The following is a 24,360-nucleotide window of genomic DNA, read 5'->3' as shown; positions in this document are numbered from 1 at the left end:
GCAAGTAAAAAAAATCAGCTGCTATGCCGAAGCCACTTTGTGACACGCCAGGATTCCAGCCATATAAGCACACGATAATTTTTCATAATACATACAGTGGCCGACATAACTATGAATACTCCTTGAAGAAATATTTTGTTATGGACATAAGTCCGTAAGCTGCTCCTAGAATTTAAGATTGTACACATTATTTTTCTAAGTGTGAGCTAGCAAACCAGCGCCGTTAAAAATGTGCCGTTATCTTTTCACATGGCAAAAAAATTTTCACTAATTGCGTCTCAGTTGCTTTCCGCATTCGTCAAAAGTATGCTTACCACTAAAATATCCGCGTGTGTTGTCCTTCGTTTTAAATATTTCCCAAATTCGTAGTGAAAAGGTAATGGAAACAATCTTTTGGTGTTTATTTTACCTTGTATTTTACAACAAATATACTTTTAGCATATTGTAATGCCTAAGTCGAAGAAAATAAGCATTGATTTAAAAAAACTAATTGTTCAGGACCACAAAAATGGAATGGGGTATGGCAAAATTACTAAAAAATATAATAGATGCAAGTCAACAATCCAGAGAGTTATAAAAAGTTACAAAAAAAAAAATGCCGGCTTTTGAGCGCTCCAAGAACAGGTCGGCCAAGGGTAACCAATTCTCGCGATTACACGCAAATACTAAGGGAAATTAAGAAAGACCCGACAACTTCGGCAAGTTTTATTAAAGAAAGTCTTCAAATTAATGTAAGCGAGCGAACAATTCAGCGGAGAATTCGTGAAGAGGGGTTTTCTAGTCAATACAATATCAGGAAACCTTTCATCAGCAATAAAAACATGAAAGCGCGACTAGCATTTGCCAAAAAGTACTTCAATATGCCATTGAGTTTCTGGGAGAGGGCTATATGGAGCGATAAGAGTAAGTTTGAGTTTAAAAATACAAAAAGAAGGGAAAAAGTGTGGCGAAAAAGTAATGAGAGGCTCCAATCAAAGTGCGTGCAAAGCACATTAAGTTTGGCGGGGGAAGTGTGCTTATCTGGGGCTGTTTTTCCTATAGCGGTATATCAGATCTCGTACATATTGAAGGAAAAATGACTGGGGAGTCCTACGTCCCTCGGCACGAAGAATGGGTCTTGGACACAATTTGATCTATCAACAAGACAACGACCCCAAACATACCAGTCGCGTAGCAAAGGAATACTTTAGACAAAACTCAATAGAGCTTTTAGAATGGCCCGCTCAAAGCCCCTACTTAAATCCTATCGAGCACATATGGAAATCGATCGATCAAGTTGCCGCTCAAAGAAAGCAGAATTTTTTCAGAAACTGCAAGAGACCTGGAATAAAATACCTGAAGAGCTTCTTAAGAGATTAGTTCACAGTATGCCACGCCGCCTTTTGAGTCATTTGCATAACGTTTTTACTTTTACTATTACTAGTAGGGTACAAGGAACGCAAATTTTGTCGCTACAAGTTTCTGGGCATTTATAAAAAAAATATGAAAATACAATAATATTTTGTTTTTGGAATTGAAATATTTTGATTTGTGTTTTTATAATAATACTATATTATAAATAAATTAATAAGTTAATCGAAATTTGAATGATATAATAGAAAAAAAAAATTTGTGTTTGAATTTTCCCTTAGGTAGGGTATGCATAGTTATGTCGGCCACGGTAAATCGACTACAGCTAAGCATAATGGCTAATAAAACAGCCTATAATATGCCCAAACGGACCTTCTACCAGCCAGTGAAAGTCCTAGCAAAAACGGTGCAGTCATTTTGAAGATTAGCCCATGCTCGCAGCAGAAAGAAAAACAGATTGACAAAAAAATTTTAAATTTTGTTTGGATAATGATTGTATATAAATAGCCATAGGGGCTTAAATAAACATTTATATCAGGATCGCACACATGTGTAAAGCCTTTCGACTTCTAAACAAAGTTAAATAATAATTTCAACTGTCATTGTAGACATTTTTGATAATTCGCGTTAAATAATATAAAATTGATAAGTAATAAATACGATGAGTTTCTCAAGTGTCCCAAATCGGGTTGTAAGTGAACTTATAAATAAAAGTTGAAACAGAGAACTTTTAATTGGCAAAACTGTGTTTACCACAGCCGATTTTATGGTTCTCGGTTGTTTTGAAGTTAGTTTGGTTTGGCAATTCTTTATGAATAGATTTACGCCACGTATGCGCTGGTGGCGCTGAACACAAGCCCGAAACCCTATTTGAAATGTTTAATAATATTCAATATTTAATGGCATAAAATTCTCAGTGAAATACAAATACTCTCATAGATATAAAAAACTGGTTTATATGTATGTTCGATTTCTTAACTTAAGCTACTCCGTCTCGAACACAAATACACTCTCTACTCTGTTAATTCTCTCCCTCTATCTCTCTCGCTGGCAACTGGAGCATTTACAAATGTCTATCCACTGTCAACCCCTTACAAAAACAAAATTTAATTTTCACAGCTTATTATTTACAGACATATTTCAGATAAATTATATTTAATATTAATTATATACATTTTTTGTTATAAATACAACACATTTGTGCACATACATATATAAATATAATATACATAAAGGGTGGTTAAGTTTGAAGGTCCGGTGTTGATTTTGAATAAAATACATCTTTTTTAGGAAATTATTGTCATTTCTCTTTATTATGATAATATTGGTATGGCTCAATTACGTATGGAATAAAATATAAGCCAAATGGCCGCCGCGGTCTCGGCGGCACACCTCCATCCGAGGGTTCAAATTTTCGATGACGCTGAGGCATAATTGAGGTTCTATGCCGTTAATGTGCCGAATTATCTCCTCCTTTAGCTTTTGAATTGTTGCTGGCTTATCAACGTACACCTTTTCTTTCAAATAACCCCAAAGAAATAAGTCCAACGGTGTCGCTGACGTTTAGGTATGGTTCATATTCAATATCGGCCCTTGAAATTTAACCACCCTTTAGTACCTACACTATTTGATAAGTTAGGCACTATTATCTTAAGAGTTTTTCAACCAAATTTTGCAAACAACTTGACTCTTCATATTTGTAGGGACCTTTTTTATGTTACATTGTTATATATATTAGGTACATTATCTGGTATTATTATTCATAAACAAATACACAGATTCGTGCACGTGCATGTACATACATATGTACATACATACAGTATAACCACCTGTAGTTGTTAGCAATTACCGCATAAGTCGACGTTTCCACGACAGTCGTTTCAACGTACCGGAACGAACAACAAAAAATATATATTCTTCTAAACTATAACATTACAAGGTGGCGCAAAATTAATCATCTAATTTTGTTTTTGTACATTTTTTTTTTCACAAATCTTTTTTTTACAAAATTTGTTTACAAAATTTTTTCTTAAAAAATTGTTTTTACAAAATTTTTTTAAAATTTTTTTTTTCAAAATTTTTTTTTTCACAAAAAAATTTTTTTTACAATTTTTTTTTTTACAAAATTTGTTTACAAAATTTTTCTTTACAAAATTGTTTTTACAAAATTTTTTTTACAATATTTTTCTTTACAAAATTTTTCTTTACGAAATTGTTTTTACCAATTTTTTTTTAGAAAATTTTTTGTAACAAAAATAACATTTAGAGTGCTCCAAATATTTCTTCCAACCTTTACGCACTGCATTGATTGTCTGCTTGCACATATACTCTCTAGTTCATTGCGATCTTTCCTATCTTCCCATAAGGTAATTAATTTTGCGCCACCTACTTTTCTTGAACTCGGGACTTTCGACTTGGCCGGTTATTGCTTGTAACCACAGATATATTAAGCAAATAAAGGGTGGTCCATGTAGAGAGTTATTTTCAAAAATTCTAAATTCTAAAAAATAAACAAAACCCAATCGAAAAACCAAACATTCCCATTATTTAAAAAAAACGCTTTTATTCATTTGGCTTGCTCGATGGCTCGGCTCATTCTTGCTCAATCTTGGCTTGCTCGGCGCATCCTCTTATCCAATTTTACCAAGAACTTGGTGCGGGTTTTTGTCTGTACCACACGAATGGCTTTCCCCATTTTCGTCTTAAGGGACTGAATCGTTAATGAATTATTCGCATAACATCGGTCTTTGACGGCACGGCACAAAAAATGCCAACGGCGTCAAATCGCAGCTCCGAGGTGACCAATTGGCATCGCCGAGACGGCTGATAGCACGAATACCGAACTTGATGAGCAAAAGATCGATTGAGGCATGGACTGTGTGGCATGGTGCGCCATCATGCTGAAGCGAAAGATCGTCCATGTCCATGTATTAAATTTCCGGGCACAGGAAATCGTTGCCTCTGTAACATTCACCGCTGATTGAAATGGCGTTTCTAGAAGTATTTTCAAAGAAAAATGGGTTAATGATATCACCGCTTCAAGCTCCGCACCCAATTGTCACTCTCTGAGCATGCAGCATTGGCTTCTCGACGATCACATGCAGGGTTTCCGATTTTCAGATGCGCCAGTTTTGCTTATTAAGAAAACCGCCGAGATGAAAATGCGGTCCGGCAGAAAAATTCGGTCACTGCCAGATTTTGGCTTCACTGCCTGTATGGGCTACACTGCATTGACTTTAGAAATAATTTATCAATATTTTCCAATACTCAAGCGTAAAGCAATTCAATTAGTTCCGTGGAGATATGTTACTGACTTTCTGTCAAGATATGCAGCGGGAATGAATTGTCACTGTCAAAATAACACATGATTCAAACAAAAAATCCTATATGGACCACCCTGTATAAGTGCATACTTATACATACATACAAGTATCTACTTATATGATTTTGACAAACAAAGCACTTACCTGATTAATGTAGCGCCAACCACGGCCTGGCCATGCAAGATTCCCTTTGTCGTCGCCATCCCCCACCGACTCCTTATCGGGTTCCTTAGTCTCCAGTATCGTCATATGATAAGCCTCAATGTCTTTAACCGGAGATAAAGACTCCAGGCGTGGTAAATCTTCTAAGCTTATCATAACCCTTGAGCATTCACCTTTTTACAACTGAAAAGTATGAAGAGAATCTGTGTTACTGTAATATATTGTAAAAAATTCATATATTTATTTAGCATATCTCGGGGGAGTCTTATGACTCAATGTATACGTTTAAAATCTTATCCAAGTTCCAGTTCCAGAATCCGTCACAAGCTCCGATTTCGTTGGTTTATTTGCCTGCAAAAGAAATGAGTCAATTTTCAATAATCTTAAGCTTTTTTCCGTTTATAATGATTTAAAGCGCTCGTTACAGATTTCTGAAAATATGTACATACATACGTTCGGCGGACGTATACAGTGAGTCAAAAAAGTATGGGCACACTCGAAATCAAAGTTCTCAGTGCTATAACTTTTCTTCTAATGAAAGTATAAAAAAATAGAAAACGGTATTTTCTAGATGTATTTATTTATTACGTGTCTGAACACAAAAAAATTAATTTCGACTTAGGTTTAAAAATTCAACCTTGAAAGGTTAAATAAGGCACGAATTCATATAAAAAAGTATTGGCACAGGTAGCGTAATCAGCTTGCTCCATTGCAGCTGTAACGCGCTAATACTTTGTGGGTCCTCCTTTAGACTGAATAATGGAATGCAAACGTCTCTTCATACTATTTACCAGATTTGAAGTTTCGGAAGGTGTTATTTTATTCCATTCAGCAATTGTTGCCTCTTTTAGAGAATCCTTTGACGTTATGTGGTGAGATCGTATCTTCCGCTCCAGAAGATGCCACACATGCTCAATAGGATTTAAATCCGACGATTGGGGGGAGGTGTTTTAAGCTGTTGGCAATGGTATATCAACCACTCCTGCACAAGATAAGACGAATGTTTTGGGTCATTATCTTGCTTGAAATTGTCAAGTTGTGCCATTAAGGCCCAGATTTTCGACACTTGGATTTAAATTTTGTTTAAGAATGTCGCGATGCACATGCTTATCCATTGTCTCATCTATGAACACGAGTGGGAAATCAGCCGGACGGACCATACAAACATAGCAATAGTGCGGGAGAGATAACTCTTCGATTGGTAGAGCCAGTCGCAGGAACTAATCGCCATATTACTGGTGACAATTGGTTCAGCAGCTTATCGTTGGTTAATAATTTGCTAAAGAAAAAGCTTACATATTTGGGAACTGTAAGAAAAAATAAACCCGAAGTTCCCAAAGAATTCCTTCCCAGGAAGAATCGTAAAGAAAAGTAAAGTAGTTTTGGTTTCCAAGAAAATTGTACACTAGTATCGTAGTGCCCGAAAAAAAACCGGTCAGTGATCCTGATACCATCTATGCACCACGATAACGCAATAGATGAGCAAACAAATGATGAAAAAAAACCAATTATGATAACCGATTATAATCACACAAAAATTGGTGTAGATCTTGTGGACCAATTATGTCAGAAATATTATATAATGTTGCAAGGAATACGTGTCGTTGGCCAATGGTAATATTTTACAATTTACTAAATATCTCTGGTATAAACGCTCTTTGTGTATATAAAGCAATTAATCCCCAAAATAATATAAAACGGAGTGATTTTCTTGAAAAATGCGCTTGGGAGCTCATTCGACCACAAATTGAAGTTAGATCAAAGAATCCTCGACTACCCAGGGAAATGAGGCAGCGAGCCCACAATTTTCTTGGCATTCCAAGCATTGCACCACAACCCACTCAATCACCAAGTAACTATGTCGGACGTTGTCATATTTGCCCTCGCAATATGAACAAATAATCCCGAAAGTCGAGTACTAAATGCGGCAGATTTGCTTGCAAAAATCATACGAGGGAAAGCTGCACGGAATGTCTCAGTGAGAAAACCACAACATTTAAGTTTTGTACTGAACTTTTATTTTTTTATTTAAAGAAGTGAATTTTACATATTTTTATTTTAAGTTTTACGAATAATAAAAACTCTTTCGTAAATCGTCCATTAGTTATAAGAAAAAACTTTTATGAATTGCAATAAAAGTTAAAAAACACATACATTCATGTTTTTATTGAATTTTCAGAAGATACACAAATATTTTAGTGAAAATATTAGTTTATATTCCTCACATAAAATCACAGAATATACTTATGAAGTATTATTAAGAAACACAAATGAATAACACTTTTAGTCATAATATTAAAATGGTCTATGATTGTAGACCACGTGCCTAGCCACATTACAAAAATCTATGTGCTTAACGAAGGGTTAAGGCCTGAACAGGTCTTAAGGTAACGTAGAACCGGCTGCCATGGGAATGGACAATCTTGGACTTGAACAATCTTCATCGTTGGTGCATGCGGTCGTGTCTGTCTTTGAATATTAAAGCATGTTTTCATTTAACATTCTCGAGGCGTCAATATATTTTTAACTCATCCTACACAATTTCTAATAAGGCAATACAAAGTGTAGCAGAGTATAAGGATCTTGGAGTATTATTCGATACGAAAATAAATAAATAAATAAAACGTAAATGTACATACAAATGTCTAAGATTGATTGGACCAACCAGATGGTATCCAACAACGCAACGTGAAATTAATTTCACATAACCTGATGCAAATTATAAGGTCAGTCCATAAGTTCATGCATTTTTTAATGGTGGTTTTAAAAATAAAAAGATTTTTAAAGTATTTATTAATCAATAATTTATTTTCCTTCATTGTTTACAATGTCCTCCCAACGTTTAGGCAAATTTTTAATTCTCTGCTCCTTGGAGCCAAAATACGCTTCGATATCCCTTTTCATAGCTTCTTTTGAGTAGTTCCTGTTACTCATATGGGATTAAAGTCCACGGAAAAGACGATAATCACAAGGTGCAATATTCGGAGAGTATGGTGGATGCGGCATTAGCTCCCATCCGAGCTCGTTCAGCTTGTCTAAGTTTGTCTTGCGGTATGAGATCTTGCGTTGTCCTGGTGAACAAAACTTTGCGTCCAGTCACTAAAGACGGTCGATTTTTTTTTGAGTGCCTACTTCAGATTTGATAGCTGATGGGAATAATAATCAGCAGTTATCGTCTGGTTTGGTTCCAGAAGTTCATAATAAACAATACCGGCCATATCCCACTAAATAGACAGGCGGATCTTCGTGGGGTGAAGGCCATCTCTAGGGGTCCGTTCTGGTGTTTCATCTTTATCTAACCATTGGCGTTCGCGGTCATGATTATTGTAAAAGACCTATTTTTCACCACCAGTAACGATACTGTTTAAGCACAAATATAAAGACGTGTGTTCTCTTCGAAGCTGTACAAGCAATGAATTTTATTGAGCGTCTCATTTTTAAGTACAAAGGAAAATAACTGTTTAAAGCTAACTGTGCATAAATACCATATGTATGTATGTATAGATGAATTCGAAGAAATAATACCAATTACATAGGAAGTTGCTATAAATTAAGGTGGTGCCAGATTGGACGAAGTCTGAGCATCCTGCCCGGTTGAGGCGCTGGCCTCAAAATGCTCTGCGTCCAGAAGCCGGCACAATTTCTGTACCGCACGAGTCATCATACCGTTCGCCGTCTGAAGCGTGACATTACGTATTAAACCATTGCTGCCCGGATGAACCGCAGTTACGCGCCCTAAGCGCCAATATGTTGGTGGTAAATTCTCATGTCTTACGATGACTATGTCTCCGATCTTTGCGTCCCTTGATTTCGTCTGCCACTTGTTTCGAGTTTGAAGAGTAGATAAATATTCCTCGCTCCATCGTTGCCAAAATTGTTGATGTATCTGACGCAGCCAGAGCCAGTGCTTAATACGGTTGGACGGAATTGTTCTGATGTCAGCTTCAGGGACTGCAACCAGTGGAGCGCCAACCAGAAAGTCGGCAGGGGTCAACGCTAACTTATCATCGGGATCATCGTATATAGGTGTTAGCGGACGAGAATTTAGGCATGCTTCAATGCGTGTCGCCAAAGTGTGAAGTTGGCTATACCATAATGACTGCGCTCCAACGAGGCGCACCAAATGATATTTGGCAGATTTTACCGCAGCCTCCCAGAGACCACCTTGATGAGGAGCGCTGGGAGCGATGAAGTGCCAATGAGTACCGAGATTCGCCAAACTTTGTTGGTTGTTGTCGTTCTGCCAAGCAGCCAAGTCTTCTTTAAGCAAACGGTTAACACCTGTGAACGTAGTACCGTTGTCACTATAGAGATCTCGACATGGACCTCGTCTACTTATAAATCGCGTAAATGCATCTAAGAATGCGGGTGATGAAAGATCATCAACAACTTCAATATGCACGGCCTTGGTCGCCATGCAAACGAAAACAGCTAGATATGTTTTGATCGTTGTGCGCGATCTTTTTGTGCCGATGCGCACTGTAAAAGGCCCGCAATAGTCGACGCCTGAAGATATAAATGGCCGTGCTGCCGTAATGCGATGCCTGGGTAAGGATGTCATCTGCTGAGATAACGTTACGCCTCGATGTCGTCGGCAAATAACACAAGTCTGTACAAAGCTTCGGACTGCTTGCCTTCCGTTCAATATCCAGTACCGCGCGCGAAGAGTTTGAAGAGTGATTTGCGCCCCACCATGAAGCGTGGTTTCATGTGCGTGTCGGATGAGTAAGTGTACCAAACTCCCATGCTTCGGTAAAATTATCGGAAAACGTCGATCTTCTGGAAGGTCAGCGTGACCAATACGACCTCTGACTCGCAATATGTCGTTACAATCTATGTAAGGGTTCAATGACCTTAGTTTGCTGGAGCTGGATATTTCCGATCCCTTCCGAATCAGAGACATATCAGTCGCAAAGGTATATTGCTCGTTTCGGATTAGCACGTTAAGAGCATCGTCCATTTCTGTAGGATTGACGATCAGTCTTCGCAAATGTCGGCGAACTGGTAGCCACCGAAGTACGATTGCCACGGTACGAAGAAGCTTTTGCAATGAACTAAAGCGTTCGCTTAATAGAATTATTTGGCCGTCTAGACGCCGAGTTGTAAGAATGCTCGCGTGGGCCGTCGTTGCTACAAATGATGACACTCTCTGTTCACCACGTACAATGTCAAGCTCGTCATCTTTTAATTCGATCCCAAAGGAAATTGGTAGCTGTTTGTCCATAAGCCATTTTGGCCCTTGCCACCACGACTGATGTTCAACCAGTTCTGATGCTCGGATACCTCTACTGGCACAGTCTGCCGGATTTTGTGCAGACCGTACATAATGCCAACGATCTGGTGATGTCAGCTCTTGAATGTGACGAACACGATTGGAAATGTACGGCTTGAGAGTAGTTGGAGGTTTACGTAACCAACATAACACGATTCGCGAGTCGGACCATAAATGATAAGAAGTGTCCGTTAGACGTAGAGCAGTCCGCACACTGTCAAGTGTGGATGCGAGTAAATGTGCCGCACAAAGTTCTAGGCGAGGAATCGTTGCACCCTTGAGTGGCGCCACTTTGGTGCGAGCTGTTAGCAATGATACAGTTGACCGACCTTCACCGTCTGTTGTCCTAGTATAGAGGACAGCCGCATAGGCAAGTGGACTTGCATCACAAAACCCAAGTAGCATAGTAGTCTTACCCTCAGCCAAACCTAACCATCGTGGTACACGGATACGGTTTATAACGTCAAGTTCTCTGTAAAATAAGACCCACGTATTTTGAAGTGCATCTGGGAGTGGTGCATCCCATTCTAAGCCAGCAGACCACAACTTCTGAATAAATATCTTCCCGGCAATAACAATTGGAGCAAGCATGCCAGTAGGATCAAATAGTTTGGCGACCTCACTTAAAACCCGACGTTTTGTGAGGCATCCGATGTTCTGGTTTAGATTCGCTTTGAAAAAGATCTCATCTGTTGTTGGGTCCCAGCTTAAACCAAGCACAGTTGCCGTCGATGGTTCACTTGCTAACTCTACGATTGAAGAATTGTTACTAATTAAACGCTTTACAACCTCACCACTATTAGAATGCCATTTTCGTAAAAGGAACTGTCCGGCCGACAAAATCGCACTCACATTGACAGCGAGTTCGAAGGCTTTATCCTCAGTGTCACAACTGATGAGAAAATCATCTACATAAAATGATGACAGAATCGCATCGCGCGCAACAATCGACTGATGGCCATCTGCGACTACGTTGTAGTTATCATAACTGCATTGATTGAGTGCGCGAACTGCGTTGTACGGGCTACAAGCCATCCCATACGTCACTGTAGTTAAACGGTATACTGCTAGGTCATTGTCTGGTGATTCTCTCCAAATAATGCGTTGGAAATCCCTATGTTCGGGAGTTATCAGAATTTGACGGAACATTTTCTCGATGTCTGCTGTTAATGCTACGCGAAAACACCGAAAACGAAAGATGATATTCACAAATGGTTCTTGAATCGTGGCTCCCACCAACTGGACGTCGTTCAGTGAGAGGCCGCTCGTGGTCCGCGCTGAAGCATTGAACACAACGCGGAACTTTTCCAGAACCGCGTGGTGAGGGATGTAGTAGTTGACCCCCCCATCTCCAATGTGACTAACGGGTTCCATATGGCCGAGGTCCGCGTATTCGCGCATGAAGGCAATGTATTTTTTCTTGAGCTCACAATTCGCTGCTAGTCGTCGTTCAAGAAGATGAAATTGTCGTAAAGCATGGGCGTATGAGTTGCCCAAAGCCGGTGCGTCAGGATGAAATGGTATATGAACCATGTAGCGCCCTTCCCTTGTGCGGGAGTGTGTGGTCAAAAAGATTTTCTCACATTCATCTTCGCCGTTACAATCTTGTGAAGGCACTTCCTCTAACTTCCAAAAGCTTCTTACGAGCTCCTCCAAGCGTGCGTCCTCTTCGCCTTGCTGGGTGCTGAAGGAAAGAGTTGGCGGCGTTGCTGGCTGCGCTGCTGGCACTGGACCGAAGACAACCCAGCCGAAGCGGGTTCGCTGGGCGTGTGGCTCATTGAGGCCACCGAGTCTTATGTCCCCTTCGACTGCTTTTCCCCATACATCCGCACCAATAAGAATGTCGATATTGCTAGGAATGCCGAACTGCGTATCGGCCAATTCTAGTCCATTCAAATGCTGCCACCGTGTCATGTCAATATGCACTGTTGGGATGACCTTAGTAATTGACTGCATGACAAGTGCAACGATTTCCAAACTGAAACTGGAATAGAGCGATTTTAACGTGAGTGTGACACGCCCGCGTGTACGTGCGTAGGAGTAAGCTCCGATTCCTTCCACCGAAACTTCGCATTTGCTCCTATGAAGAGACAAAGAGTTAGTTAATTTATCTGTTATAAAACTAACCTGTGATCCGGGATCACAGAGCACCCGCGCCAGACGTCCATTGGTAGAGTTGCCGCATGCAAATACACGCGCAGTTGCCAATAACACTGTTGAACTCGCGTTGGCAAGGCAACCTACCACAGCAGGCTCTAGTCAGAGATTCGAATTTCTGGATGCAATGGCAGTGACGGCTCCTTCCGGACACGTTGACACTGACTCTGATGGATTCTGAGATAATGATTCGCGGCAAAGTAATGAGTTGTGCTTACGACCACAGTGACGGCAATTCCCCGATGGACATTGTCTTGCTGAATGACCTTGCTTTAGGCAGTTAAAACAAAGCTTTGCAGTCTTTGCAGCAGTAATTCTGTCTTCGTATTTCATCACAAGAAAGCGTGCGCATTTCATAATACGATGTGCACCTTGGCAGTATGTGCATTTACCCTCCTCTGCAGATACGACGTGTGATCTAACAGCTCTTGACGGACCACCAGCGCGTTGATGACTCTTGGACGTAAATTCAACCCCATTGCTCCATGTGACAACTGTTGTGCTGAGGCTATGAGCCCGCTGACCCAAAAACGTAAGCAGCTCATCGAGGCTCGGAATTTCGGTGGGTGAACAGCTCATGTTCCACTCGCGCTGTGTAGTTATAGGAAGTTTCGAAACTATTATCGGTACGACCACAGCATCCCATTCGGCCACTGGTAGACCCATGACATGTAAAGCTCGTAGTGATTCATGTACCGTGTCGACGATGAACAGTAACGCACTTGGTGTGTCCTCAGTTGTCGGCTTGATATTGAGTAAGCGTGACACATGAGTCTCAGCCAGCTGCCTTCTATTGTCAAAACGTTCTTTAAGCGCCTTCCATAAATCAGCGTATCCCCCAGAATATACACTCCCGACGAGCGGTACAGCACTTGCGCTTACTGCCTGCCGCAACTTGCCTAACTTGTAGGCCTCAGGATAGTCTGTATTGTGGACAAGCAATTCAAAAACGTCCTTAAACGCCAGCCAATTCTGCATAGTTCCATCGAACGTTGGAATTGCAAGCGGTTCTAACTTAACCTCACACTCTCGCACAGGCATCACAGCAGACTGACTCGGTTTTGCACCCATGATTGCACGGTTCAAGTGGGTACATGCATTGTTGTAAATACCTTCAACCTCTTCCCATAACTTCTCGTGGGCCTCCAACTCGGCGTTTGCTGCATTGCCCACCAACAGGTCATGGTTGGTCACGAAACGTGCATAATGTGCTGACAATGATTTCAACTCTTGCTCAAGATGAAATTCATCAAATGCACCCTGCTGGAATCCACTCACCCGATCGTGTATGCGTTTAATGGCCTTTATTGCCGAAGCGCGCAAATTTAATTCTGCCATTAGCTAAACAATAATTTAATTAAACGATTCTATTTCACAATTTAATTATTTGTCCTCACAGGAGGCACCAAAATGTTTAAGCACAAATATAAAGACGTGTGTTCTCTTCGAAGCTGTACAAGCAATGAATTTTATTGAGCGTCTCATTTTTAAGTACAAAGGAAAATAACTGTTTAAAGCTAACTGTGCATAAATACCATATGTATGTATGTATAGATGAATTCGAAGAAATAATACCAATTACATAGGAAGTTGCTATAAATTAAGGTGGTGCCAGATTGGACGAAGTCTGAACAGATACGGTTCAAAAAACTTTCATTTTCAAACCGTTGTCGCTGCTGAGAACACAAATTCACTCTCTGCTGAAGGTTGGCGACGGACCCACTTTCCCAGCTTTGGAACCTTCCCCAACTGAACCTGGTGCCTGTGAACTGTTCCATGCGATGAATTTAACCTCTGAGCTATCATATCGACTGTAAAATTTGGCTCAGCTTCCACGAGTTCGAGCAAGGCGTCGGAGTTAAAGACTTCAGGACGACCAGCGCGCAGGGCATCCTCCACGTCGCAGTTATCACTTCGGAATTTTGAAAACCACTTTTGCGCAGTCCTTACACTCACGGTATCCTGTCCGTGAACAGTGTTTATTTCTGCAGCAGCAGTTGTTGCATTTTTACCACTTTTATAAAAAAAATACAAAATATGCCTCTTATACGCGTTCGAAGATTCCATTTTATTTTCTAACAACACGTGCTTCTATCCGCGATTAAAATCATCACAGTATATCAAAGAAAATATAAATAGTTCCGTTACATTACGCGAATAATTTTTTGTATGCAAAAATCGTACAAAAGTGAAATTATGGGTAAAATACGCACGAACTTATGGACTGACCTGATACAAGGCAACAGCAGAGTATTGAACATTTCATTGAGTTGTTGTAATTTTATTTAAAAAAATCTGTTACCATTTTTAATTTAAGCCACGCTTTTAAATAATTAAGACTCGCAATAGTAGGCCAATTTCAAGATGTACAAAGGTAAGTATTCACATACAAACTTAGTGTCGATTTATTCATGTATCTGATGTGCCATAGACTTGAGTTTCGATGTAAATTGTAATAAGATGAGCAAAGCTGTAAAAATTATGATGAAGTCAAATAAAGCTGTCAAACTAGTTTCTATAAACTGTCTAACAAAATACGAGTTTACAAATACACACATCCGCACCGACATCTGTCGCTAGATTACAAATTTATTCATTGTCATTAACATTGATCTGTAATGAGACATGCACGTGATCCCTTTCAGCTGCAAATTCATTTTGATTTCGCGCACGTTAATGTACAAAGTGTTCACCTAGCACGAAATCACTGAGTTCTTTTATGAAGCGAAATCGAGTTGTAACTACATACACACAAACATACGTACATACATACATACACATATATACATTGTAAGTACGTTCATATACAAATTAATTCGCATGTAAATACCATACAATGAGTCGAGTCTTAATATGAAAAAAATATCAAACAATTCCGCCGCATGCGAACGTACATTAGGTCAGATCGATTTCGATATCTATGCAAAAGCCGTGCCGAATCTATTGAAGGTTGTAGCAGCAGACCGGCTGATTTGTTTCCCCTTCTTTCGCCGTATATGTACATTCGGATGTTGGCGCAAAATGAAATAACAAAAGCCTTCAATTCCTACTATCATCGTAAGCTTCTAACTTCAAATGAATGTCGGCGGTTGAACGCAGTTCGTCTTTTTCTTTTCTATTTTCTTCTGTCGTGACATTCCAATGTATAAAACGTTGTTGTTGGTCCAGTGTCATCACCTTTAATGAATGTATTAGTATGTATTTAAGTACATATATTAAGCCGGGTCGGCCTACATACAAAAACAAAAAAAAAGTGGGTGTAGCGTAGTACTTATAACAGAAGTGAAATTCTCAAGGCAGACAAAGAAAGAGGGAGAGACCCGAGAGAATACAAATAGACAAAATTTACAAAAAAGGAGAAGGGTAGACCGGTGTAAGTAAACGCCGGACGCAAATCGTGGCAACAACGTGCACTATTCCGAGCGTTAATCACCCGCACAAACGCAGCGATTCCAGGACCGCAGCAACGGCACAAATTACCGCAAGGCAATGCCAATAAATCCGACGCCGGAATAGATAGCACTTTATAGTACGCACAAGCACTAGAAAGGAAACGGAAATAAGCGCCAAAAAGTAGCACCAAAAAAAAAAACACTAAAAAATTGGTACCAAAAAAACGCCCCAAACAGTAGGCACCAAAATTATATTTCCTACTAGTTCACCAACAAACAAGCGCCAAAAAGTAGGCAGAAATTAGCAACCACAAGGAAAAACTCAGGAAAAATAGCCTAATAGTGTATCTAAGATATATATAAGGTATAGCTCTCTCTCTCTCCTTTTCCTCTACGTTATATCTCTTTTCTCTCTCGCGGAACGAAAATGTCAAAAACGTTGCATGGCTTTGAAATTTTACGCTCTATTCTCGCTCGCCCGTCGACGCCTAAGAAGTTTCACTTAAAAAAAAAACAAGTAGTGAGAGCTTAAATCGATCTGGATCGAACTTTATATAGCCACGCACAGTGTAGTAAAATTTAATCAGAGCTGGCTATAAATTTTCGGAATTTGGAATGGAGATTTATAGCCTGTGACATCAGATAAACGAACAGAAATTAAATCCCAACATTAAACAAAAGATGGCGGGGTTTATTTTTATTTTTGGACGAGTTTTATTAAGTCGTTATCGAGATATAAGTCTCTACCCAAAGTGTGGATGTGAAATGCGTTAGCTTCTCCAAAAAGTAAAATCAAATCCGAACGTTAGTGCTCTATTTCTTCGTAAGATGTTAGGTTAGTTTTTTGTGGTAGTCGCTTTAGAATAGCCAACTTACTCGTGATATCAGTGAGCAATAAGGGAATCTCAGCGTTTATTCATCATGGAACCATTTAGATACTCTTATGAAGCGTAGGATAGGTTTTATGCCAACACCGGATAGTTTCGTAAGTGAGTCAAAAGAGGATTTTCCTAACAAACTTGCTCTACTCCTAGCTAAGATTGGACAATTACAGAGGAAGTATTCTACAGTTTCTTTCTCGTCTCTATAATTTCAGCAGTATTCATGGGAAAATACTGCTAGCCTAGAGCCAACCTAACAGCCCATGACCGGTGTCACAAGCCACTACTTTCGAGATGTTCTCTCTTGAGAGGTTGAGCAATTATCCTAACTTTTTCTAAATCTGTTTCTATTCGCATCCAAATTAGCCTGGGTGTAACAAAAGTAGTTTCTTCTCTCCATGACCAATTTGCCTCCTGGAGAATATTATTTTTTATCCCTAATTTGCAAGTTGCCATAAGAATTCCAATTTTGCCGCTGTTTTCAAGCAGTGGAAGATTAGTACCCCTTTTGGCTAGCTCATCGGCCTTGCTATTTCCTTAAATATCTCTATGTGCCGGAGACCATATAAGACTGACCTTAAATACAGTTCTTCTTCTTATATACAGTTAGAAGGCCAAAAAAAGCGAATTTTCCAGAATTTTTTCCGAGAAAGCTTCTTAATTTATTGAACTAAAAATTTGTGTACATATTATGTTATCTTTTAACTGTATTTAAAGACTCAGCATTAGTAAAAATATTTATTTGGAAAGGAGCTATAGCTGATATCCGGGAGCTCCTTTTAAAAAAGTGCGGTAACCACTATATATCTGAACTGGATCCTCTGAAAGTAAAAAACCAAATAGATTTCGTTAAAGTAAAGTTAAATCTAGTAATTAATCGAAGGAATAAGCAAAATAATTTTTTTTGTAAAAATGGCGGCTCATCAAAAAACAAAAAAAAATCGATTTTTGGCCAAAATTCCGGGCTTAATTTGTTTATAAAAAGAACAATTTTTTGTGAGAAAAAATCTTCGATTAACAAAAAAATAAAATTAAAAAATTAAAAAATAAAATTAAAAAATTAAAAAAATATTTAAGAAGCTCGTGTTAAAATTTGAGACTAATCGGTTTAGCCGTTTTCGAGTAATATTGGCCACCGACTTTGAAAACACCATTTTGAGAAAAACGCGCTGCCGCTCCGGCCTTGTACTTCCAAGCACTCTGAAACGCCTTTTCAAATTTGCGTGTACCTTCGAAAATATTCATCGGAACGATATTAAATTTTCTGTGTATATTCTTAAATATACATATATACATTTAGAAGAAAAAAAAAACGATTTTTTGAAAATTCTAACTGAAAGACGATGCTAATATCATTTAAGGGGACCCGTAAAATTTCGAAAAACAAAACCAATTTTTTTTTTCATAAAATGTCAATATAATCCTTTAAGAATATTTCAAAAAAATTTTAGAACGTAAATTTAAGTATTTCTTATATTATAGATCGTCAACCGGGACGACTCTATTCTTTGCGTTCGAGCGCTGGGAGAGGTAAAGTTACGTTGTATTCAAACTTTAGACGCGTTTTTCTCAAAACTATATTTTTCGAATTGGCGTACACGATAACTCGAAAAGTTATTGACCGATCCCCTGAAATTTTGCACAAACTATGACATTAATAAACAAAAAAATGTTTGGTTTTTGTATTCAGGTCACTGACGCCGATGCTACAATGCCCGCCGATTGAGAAGCCCCGCTGCGACCTTCCTGGAAGAATTGAGTGTACATCCACCATTTTAAATGATTAAAATAAAGAAAAAAAAAATGTATATTATTTTAATGTATAAATAAAGTGAATGCCAATTTTGAAAAAAATATATTGACTTCTTCATTTTAAATAATTTTAATGAACATCAGGGAAAATATGGCCGTTTACAGGTATCTGTCCCCTTAAAGCTGCCAGGCATTCCTGAGCAACCTTTGATCTTAGTGAAAGTGCCTCCATTCATTTGATGGCCGCCTGGCTTGTTGAGAAAAAATTTATGGTAATTTTTGTTACGCCTCGTGTGTGTTAGGGTACACAGTTACCTCATTTTTGGCTAAGACTTCTGCCGCTACAGTAGACCGGAAGTCGGTCAGATAATTGTAGTTCTAATTCTGTTGAAAAAACTCCATAACCTACTTTATTTTTTCATTTGGTGTAAAAATTTATTTCCCCCTTTCTCCATTGCCTTTGAATTTGTCACTCCCTTTTTGATGGCATGTTAGTCTTGAAGAGCCTGTCCAAGGTGGGCTACATTTGAAAACACTTGATAGAAAAATGAACACCCAACCTGGTTCGTAGTCAAACTCAATCTGTGCTTTTATTCGTTTTTGAAAATAGCTGTTAGCCACGCTCTTAAACAAAACAAACAATACTTAAGTTAACTAAGAACTATTGCTTAGGGTCTAATTACACATATCAATCAACGTGGATGTATGGTTATGCTTACACATTCGAAATAGCATTTCAATGGTGACCAATATACGAGAATTTCCCTTAGTTATCATTAAATTTAAAAACCATGAAAGCGTAATATTTCTCGTAAGAAAAGTTTTGTACGAGTTTTTGCTCAAAGAGAGTATAGTTCGATCTTGTCACATACCACAAACGCCAAAAATTGCCTTCAATCCTCAAGAACTAAGAAAAATAATACAACAAATTTGTCGCTTCAATTTTCTTTATTAAGTTATTTTGGTTAACGTTACAAATTTGTCTCAAATATTTTAACCTGTCCTAATATCCAAAGCAGCTATAAGTTTTTATATTGATTCTCAAAGTCAATATTTTTGTCGTCATTTTCTGCCGCCTCTGTAGAATCTATAAATTAGCACCAAGTCTCTTTTTTCCAGTGCTAATTCGCCACCGCTACATACATACGTATATATGTATGTATGTATGCGCATGTTTACATTGTGGGTACGAAGAGAGTTTTATTGCAAGCAACATTGATTTCACAGACAAATTCTAAGAAATTTGTTGATGCGCAAATATATATTTAAAATGTCGGAAAAACAATAAAAAAAAAGTGTTAACAATAATAATTAAAGAACACCACAAGCTCCCCAGCCAGGAGCACTCGAAGTGCGGCGTATATTTTCTCATGATGCATGGATGCAAATAGATGGGAGACCTGATACGAGAAAAGGCTTTCAGAACCCATGCATCCAAATTCTACGGAAATTTTCTAATGGGGGTTTTGAGCCTCTCGCTCACCTTTACCTGGAGAGACTGGAAAACTATTGTGCTGGCTCAAGATATATTTCAAAAATGTGAACTTAATGGAGCACTTGTAGTAGTAGTTGTTGTTGTTGTTGAATAAACATGACATGCACATACGAGGAATGCTGCTGAAGTGACAGTCCTTGGCCGGATATAAATCCGGGTGGTTCCGGTTACATTGAACCGATTGTCGAGGAAACGCTCAATGTGGGAACACTCTTAAGGCGGAACACCACTGTGAACGCGTGAAAATTAAGTGATTTTCATGCATTTTTTTTTTATAAGTAGGGATGGTTATTTGAGGAGCGGACAAATTATAATTTTTTTAACATATATTCAACTATATTGGCACAAATTTTTATTAAAAAATATTATAAATTACAATTGTTATATTATTAATATAAATGCAATGACGTCCTAAAAACAGATGCAGACTGGTGGCCATGATACAGCGGTGAAAAATCATCTGAAAGCAAAAAACCAAAAAAATCTTAATCTATACATACATGGCTATCGTCGTACGTGGCGTTTTTTTAATATTTTTGTTTTTTGAGAAAATGGTGCAGGTTTGAAAAATGAGTTTGTGTTTTTACCCTCTTTTTGTTTTCGAAAGGCTTGAAAAAATATAAATTTTTGGAGTTTTTAAAAACGGCTATGTACGACTGTAGCCAATATAGTACATGTACAAGAACTAAAAAAAAAAAAATTAAAATCGGTTCATAAGTCTTCGAGAAATCGAGGCCACCGTGTTCAGAAAAGTCGTTTTGAGAAAAACGCGTTTAAAGTTTTCATTGGCGGCACTTCGCTTTCACTACCTGCACTTTTGTTTTTGGGTATAACTTCGTAAATTTTCGAGATTTTATGTAAAATTTTTTTTACATATTTTTGAATATATCTACTTTAAGAAAATTCAAAAAAATGAAAGATCACAGTGGTGTTCCCCCTTAAAGACTGCATGAAAAAGTAGAGCTGCATATTATTTAAATATTTTCTTGAAAATTTGTGTATCAGTAAACGGAACGCGAACTAGTCACGGTTTTAAATTCAATAGAAGCGCGCCAGTTCGACAGAAGGAGATTTCTCTGCAGGGTGTTAATGGCTACAACCAGAGAATGTTAATGCAATTGCATTCTCTGCTACAACTATGTACGTAACAAATTCGCAGTCAATGGGATTTCCTATTACGTATGCAAGTATGTACATATATGTAGGGTATTCCAATAAGGGCAAGTCGAAAAAGAATTAAGGAAACTGTTTGTAAAGTATTAAAATATTTTTTTTTAATTGAAGAGATGTAAGAGATTAAATTTTTAATGATTCTCGAGCGCAACAGTCGATTGCGTACATCTGTGACTTCGGAAAATCCTACAAGCGAAATTCTAACGGGGTGTAAAAAACTGTACCATTAAGGGGTTATATACCTTGTGGTCCGGTGAAATTAGCGAAAGTTGGGTTTTTTTTAAAGATATGTAGCAATAATTTTATTGTATAAAAGTTTTTATTATTGGATATTACAATGTTTAAAGAAAAAAAAAGGCTTTGTTTGTGTAAAAATATTTAAAAATGGCGGAGTTATGGCGTTTTCCCCCAAGACCCTTTTTTTGGAAGAGGCTTGCGGTGGACGCGATTCAAGTCCACCAAGTCAACTGAAATCAAAAAATCGAAAAGATTTCATTAGTATAGGGTTATATCTTCTTAGTGAACGATCAATATATTAAATATTTTGATTTTTGTGAAAATAGGAACATGTTTTTAAAAAACTCCACTTCTACAGTCCTAAAATTGGCATTAAAAAATTCATATCTGCAAAATAAAAATTTATACATAAAAAGTTGATCGTTCACTAAGAGGCGACATCAATTACAAACAATTTAAAAAAAAAAATTATAAAAATCGGTTGAATACTTTTTTTGCAATCGCGTCCACCGCAAAAGCATTTTTGGAAAAACACGTTTTTGAGATAATCGCGTTTAAAGTTTCAAGCGCCGCATGAGGCCGTACGCTCAGGACGTGACGACGCACAATTTAAAACGCTGTAACTTTCGATCTATTGCTCAGATCTCTATGAAATTTTTGGAAAATGTTCTCAAGGGATTGTACTTTACGATAAAGAAATAAAATTTATTTTGATTTTTTTGAAAAACACAAGGTATATAACCCCTTAAATCATTTATAATAAAATTGTATAATTTGCTGTTTACTCGTGAAACTTGTGATGATTATTGTAGTTGTTGTAGCCGCATTAACATTCCCCATACATATAAGGGGAATGCTGTTGAAGTGCCAGTTCTTGGCTAGATATAAATCCGAGTCGTTCCGATTACGTAGAACCGATTGTCGTGGGACGTGCGATTGTAATTTGGTTTCGATGACTAAACATAGATAACAATTCTGTCAGACGGCGCCATAATAGCACAGCTGTCACATCATGTTATCCATTATCGAAAACCCTATATACGCACACACCCTCGTATATACATATGTTCATATTTACATGCTCTCAAAAATTCTCTTAAACAGCTTAGCTTGGATGGTGAGTGTGAGAGAACTGCTGGCCCGGCACTGTACATACACAAATTGAATGTTAGCAATAATTTTAGTTTCAAAGAAAATAATCATGCAAATATGTGCTTATACATACAGATGTATAATAGCAAATAGATTTCTCATGGGTGAGATGTGCTAATGACGTTTTTGCAAAATAGAGAAAAGAGAAAAAAATGCTGTCACAGCTCGTTAGCTTTATTGAAAAAAAACACTAAACTTGTGAAATTGATTTCTGGTTCATAACGGCTACGGCGAAATATTTATACTAGAACATATTTTTTTAGTTGCTTCAATCAAAGTAATAAATTAGATACAGTAGATTCTGTTTTTATGCGGTTTTGAAATAGTGCGATTTTTAAAAAAATTAAAAAATGCATGTCGACCTATTGGGAATTGTAATATAAACAATATTCTAAACCAGCTAAGCAAAAACTCATCACAGATTACTTCAAAAATGCTAACCCTACAAGTATGGAACTGCCTGCATGACTATCCTGATCAGACGTGTACATTTCCTCAAGTGACGGAAGTGATTTTACGCCAAATCCTAAACGAATGCGCAACATGCGGGTATTGTCTGATTCTCTTTCTGACGATGTAAAATTGTTTTTCGATTCTGACGTTTCTTAAATAAAGATATAATTTTCAAAAATACATTTTTTGTTTATGCGATTTTATTTAATTATTTCAGATTTATGCGGTTCTTAGCACTTTTGAAACTATAGAACTGGTAGCTTTTTTTATGCTGTTTCTTGCGGAACGTATATACCGCATAAAACCAGAATCTACTGTATTTTGGTGTGAGCCTCTTTTTATACATGGAATATTTTTTAAAAACTCGAACGAAGGTTTTGCTTATTTAGTTAGTTAGAAGATTGAATGATAGTACCAAAAGAAATTTGCAATGCGAAAAATGTATACATTCTGACTCATTGTTTTGTAAAATACACCAGATATGTATGTACATATGTATGTACATATATGGAGGAGGGAAAAATACTGGATTCAGAACGAGTTTATTTTAAATATTTATTAAAAACTTAGCTATGCATGCATATATACATATGTACAAACATATACTACATACATATTAGGGCGGGTCGATTTGAAAATCTCTCATTGCTCTGTGAAAATCGTATTCTAGGGATCAAAATAAGAAACTTTGCCGAAGGAACCATATCTCTAAAACGAATTCTGATGTCCCCCAATTTAAAAATATCACCATTTTTGGCCTTTACATGAAAAAATCAGCTAAATGGCTATGTTTTTTCTTAGTTTTTATTTATTTATTGTATAATAATATTTATTATTTATTTAATGGAGGTTGAATTAGTTTTAAAGGTTTTTTTCGAAGATTTGGGGCTTTATTGTGAAAAAACGGTACAAAATATTTTATTCGAAGTATTGGCCATCGCTAGCTACAACTTTCGCCCATCTTTCGGGCAATTTCCGGATGCCGTTTCTCCAAAATTCTGGCCGCTGCTTGGCTATCCATGACTCAACCCATATTTTGGTAGCCTCGTACGAGGAGAACCGCTGGTCCGCCAAATCGAGACTCATATGCCGGAACAAATGATAATCGGAGGGAGCTATGTCTGGAATATACGGCGGGTGGGGTAACACTTCCCAGCCAAGCGTTCCAAGGTATTTTTTGACAGGTTGAGCAACATGCGGCCGAGCGTTGTCATGTTGCAAAATAACCTTGTCGTGCCTTTTTACAGTTTCCGGCCGTTTTTCTTTCAATGCCCGGCTTAAACGCATCAATTGCAGTCGGTAACGATCCCCCGTGATTGTTTCGCCCGGTTGGAGCAGCTCAAAATATACGACGCCGACCTGATCCCACCAAATGCAGCGCATGATTTTCTTGCCGTGAATATTCTGCTTGGCCGTCGACGTTGATGCGTGGCCGGGCAAACCCCATGATTTTTTGCGTTTTGGGTTATCGTAGTGGATCCATTTTTCGTCGCCAGTCACCACCCGATGCAAAAAACCCTTCCGATTTTGTCGCTCGATCAGCAATTCGCACGTAAAAAGT

General features: G+C 38.0%; 2 protein-coding genes across 3 annotated transcripts in view; both read right to left on the bottom strand.

Moving 5' to 3' along the window:
- Nucleotides 1–24,360, bottom strand: part of LOC128855456 (segmentation protein cap'n'collar) — a 287,928-nt gene that overhangs the window by 238,027 nt on the left and 25,541 nt on the right. The window contains exons 2-3 of one of the 2 annotated variants that reach the window (XM_054090381.1): nt 5,119–5,186; nt 4,818–5,018 (exon numbers count right to left, since the gene is read on the bottom strand). In XM_054090381.1, coding sequence (XP_053946356.1) covers nt 4,818–4,991 — 174 coding nt within the window. In that variant the 5' untranslated portion in view covers nt 4,992–5,018; nt 5,119–5,186. Of the gene's footprint in view, nt 1–4,817; nt 5,187–24,360 lie in introns of both variants that reach the window. The other variant, XM_054090379.1, reaches the window with a different exon arrangement.
- LOC128855139 (uncharacterized) lies at nt 8,386–13,602 on the bottom strand. Its single transcript, XM_054089811.1, has 2 exons — nt 12,431–13,602; nt 8,386–12,187 (listed from the first exon to the last, which is right to left on the bottom strand). The coding sequence occupies exons 1-2, from the start codon at nt 13,600–13,602 to the stop codon at nt 8,386–8,388; spliced, it is 4,974 nt and encodes a 1,657-aa protein (XP_053945786.1).

The sequence above is a fragment of the Anastrepha ludens genome, chromosome 2 (assembly GCF_028408465.1).
Source record: "Anastrepha ludens isolate Willacy chromosome 2, idAnaLude1.1, whole genome shotgun sequence".
NCBI lineage: Eukaryota > Metazoa > Arthropoda > Insecta > Diptera > Tephritidae > Anastrepha > Anastrepha ludens.
This window is presented reverse-complemented; position numbering and strand designations above follow the sequence as displayed.

Excerpts from the sequence above, each read along its gene's own strand:
- LOC128855139 (XM_054089811.1), bottom strand. The coding sequence starts at position 13,602 with ATGGCAGAATTAAATTTGCGCGCTTCGGCAATAAAGGCCATTAAACGC. Across the intron at positions 12,188-12,430 it reads TTATCTCAGAATCCATCAGA|GAGCAAATGCGAAGTTTCGG; the intron begins GTCAGTGTCAAC and ends GTCTCTTCATAG.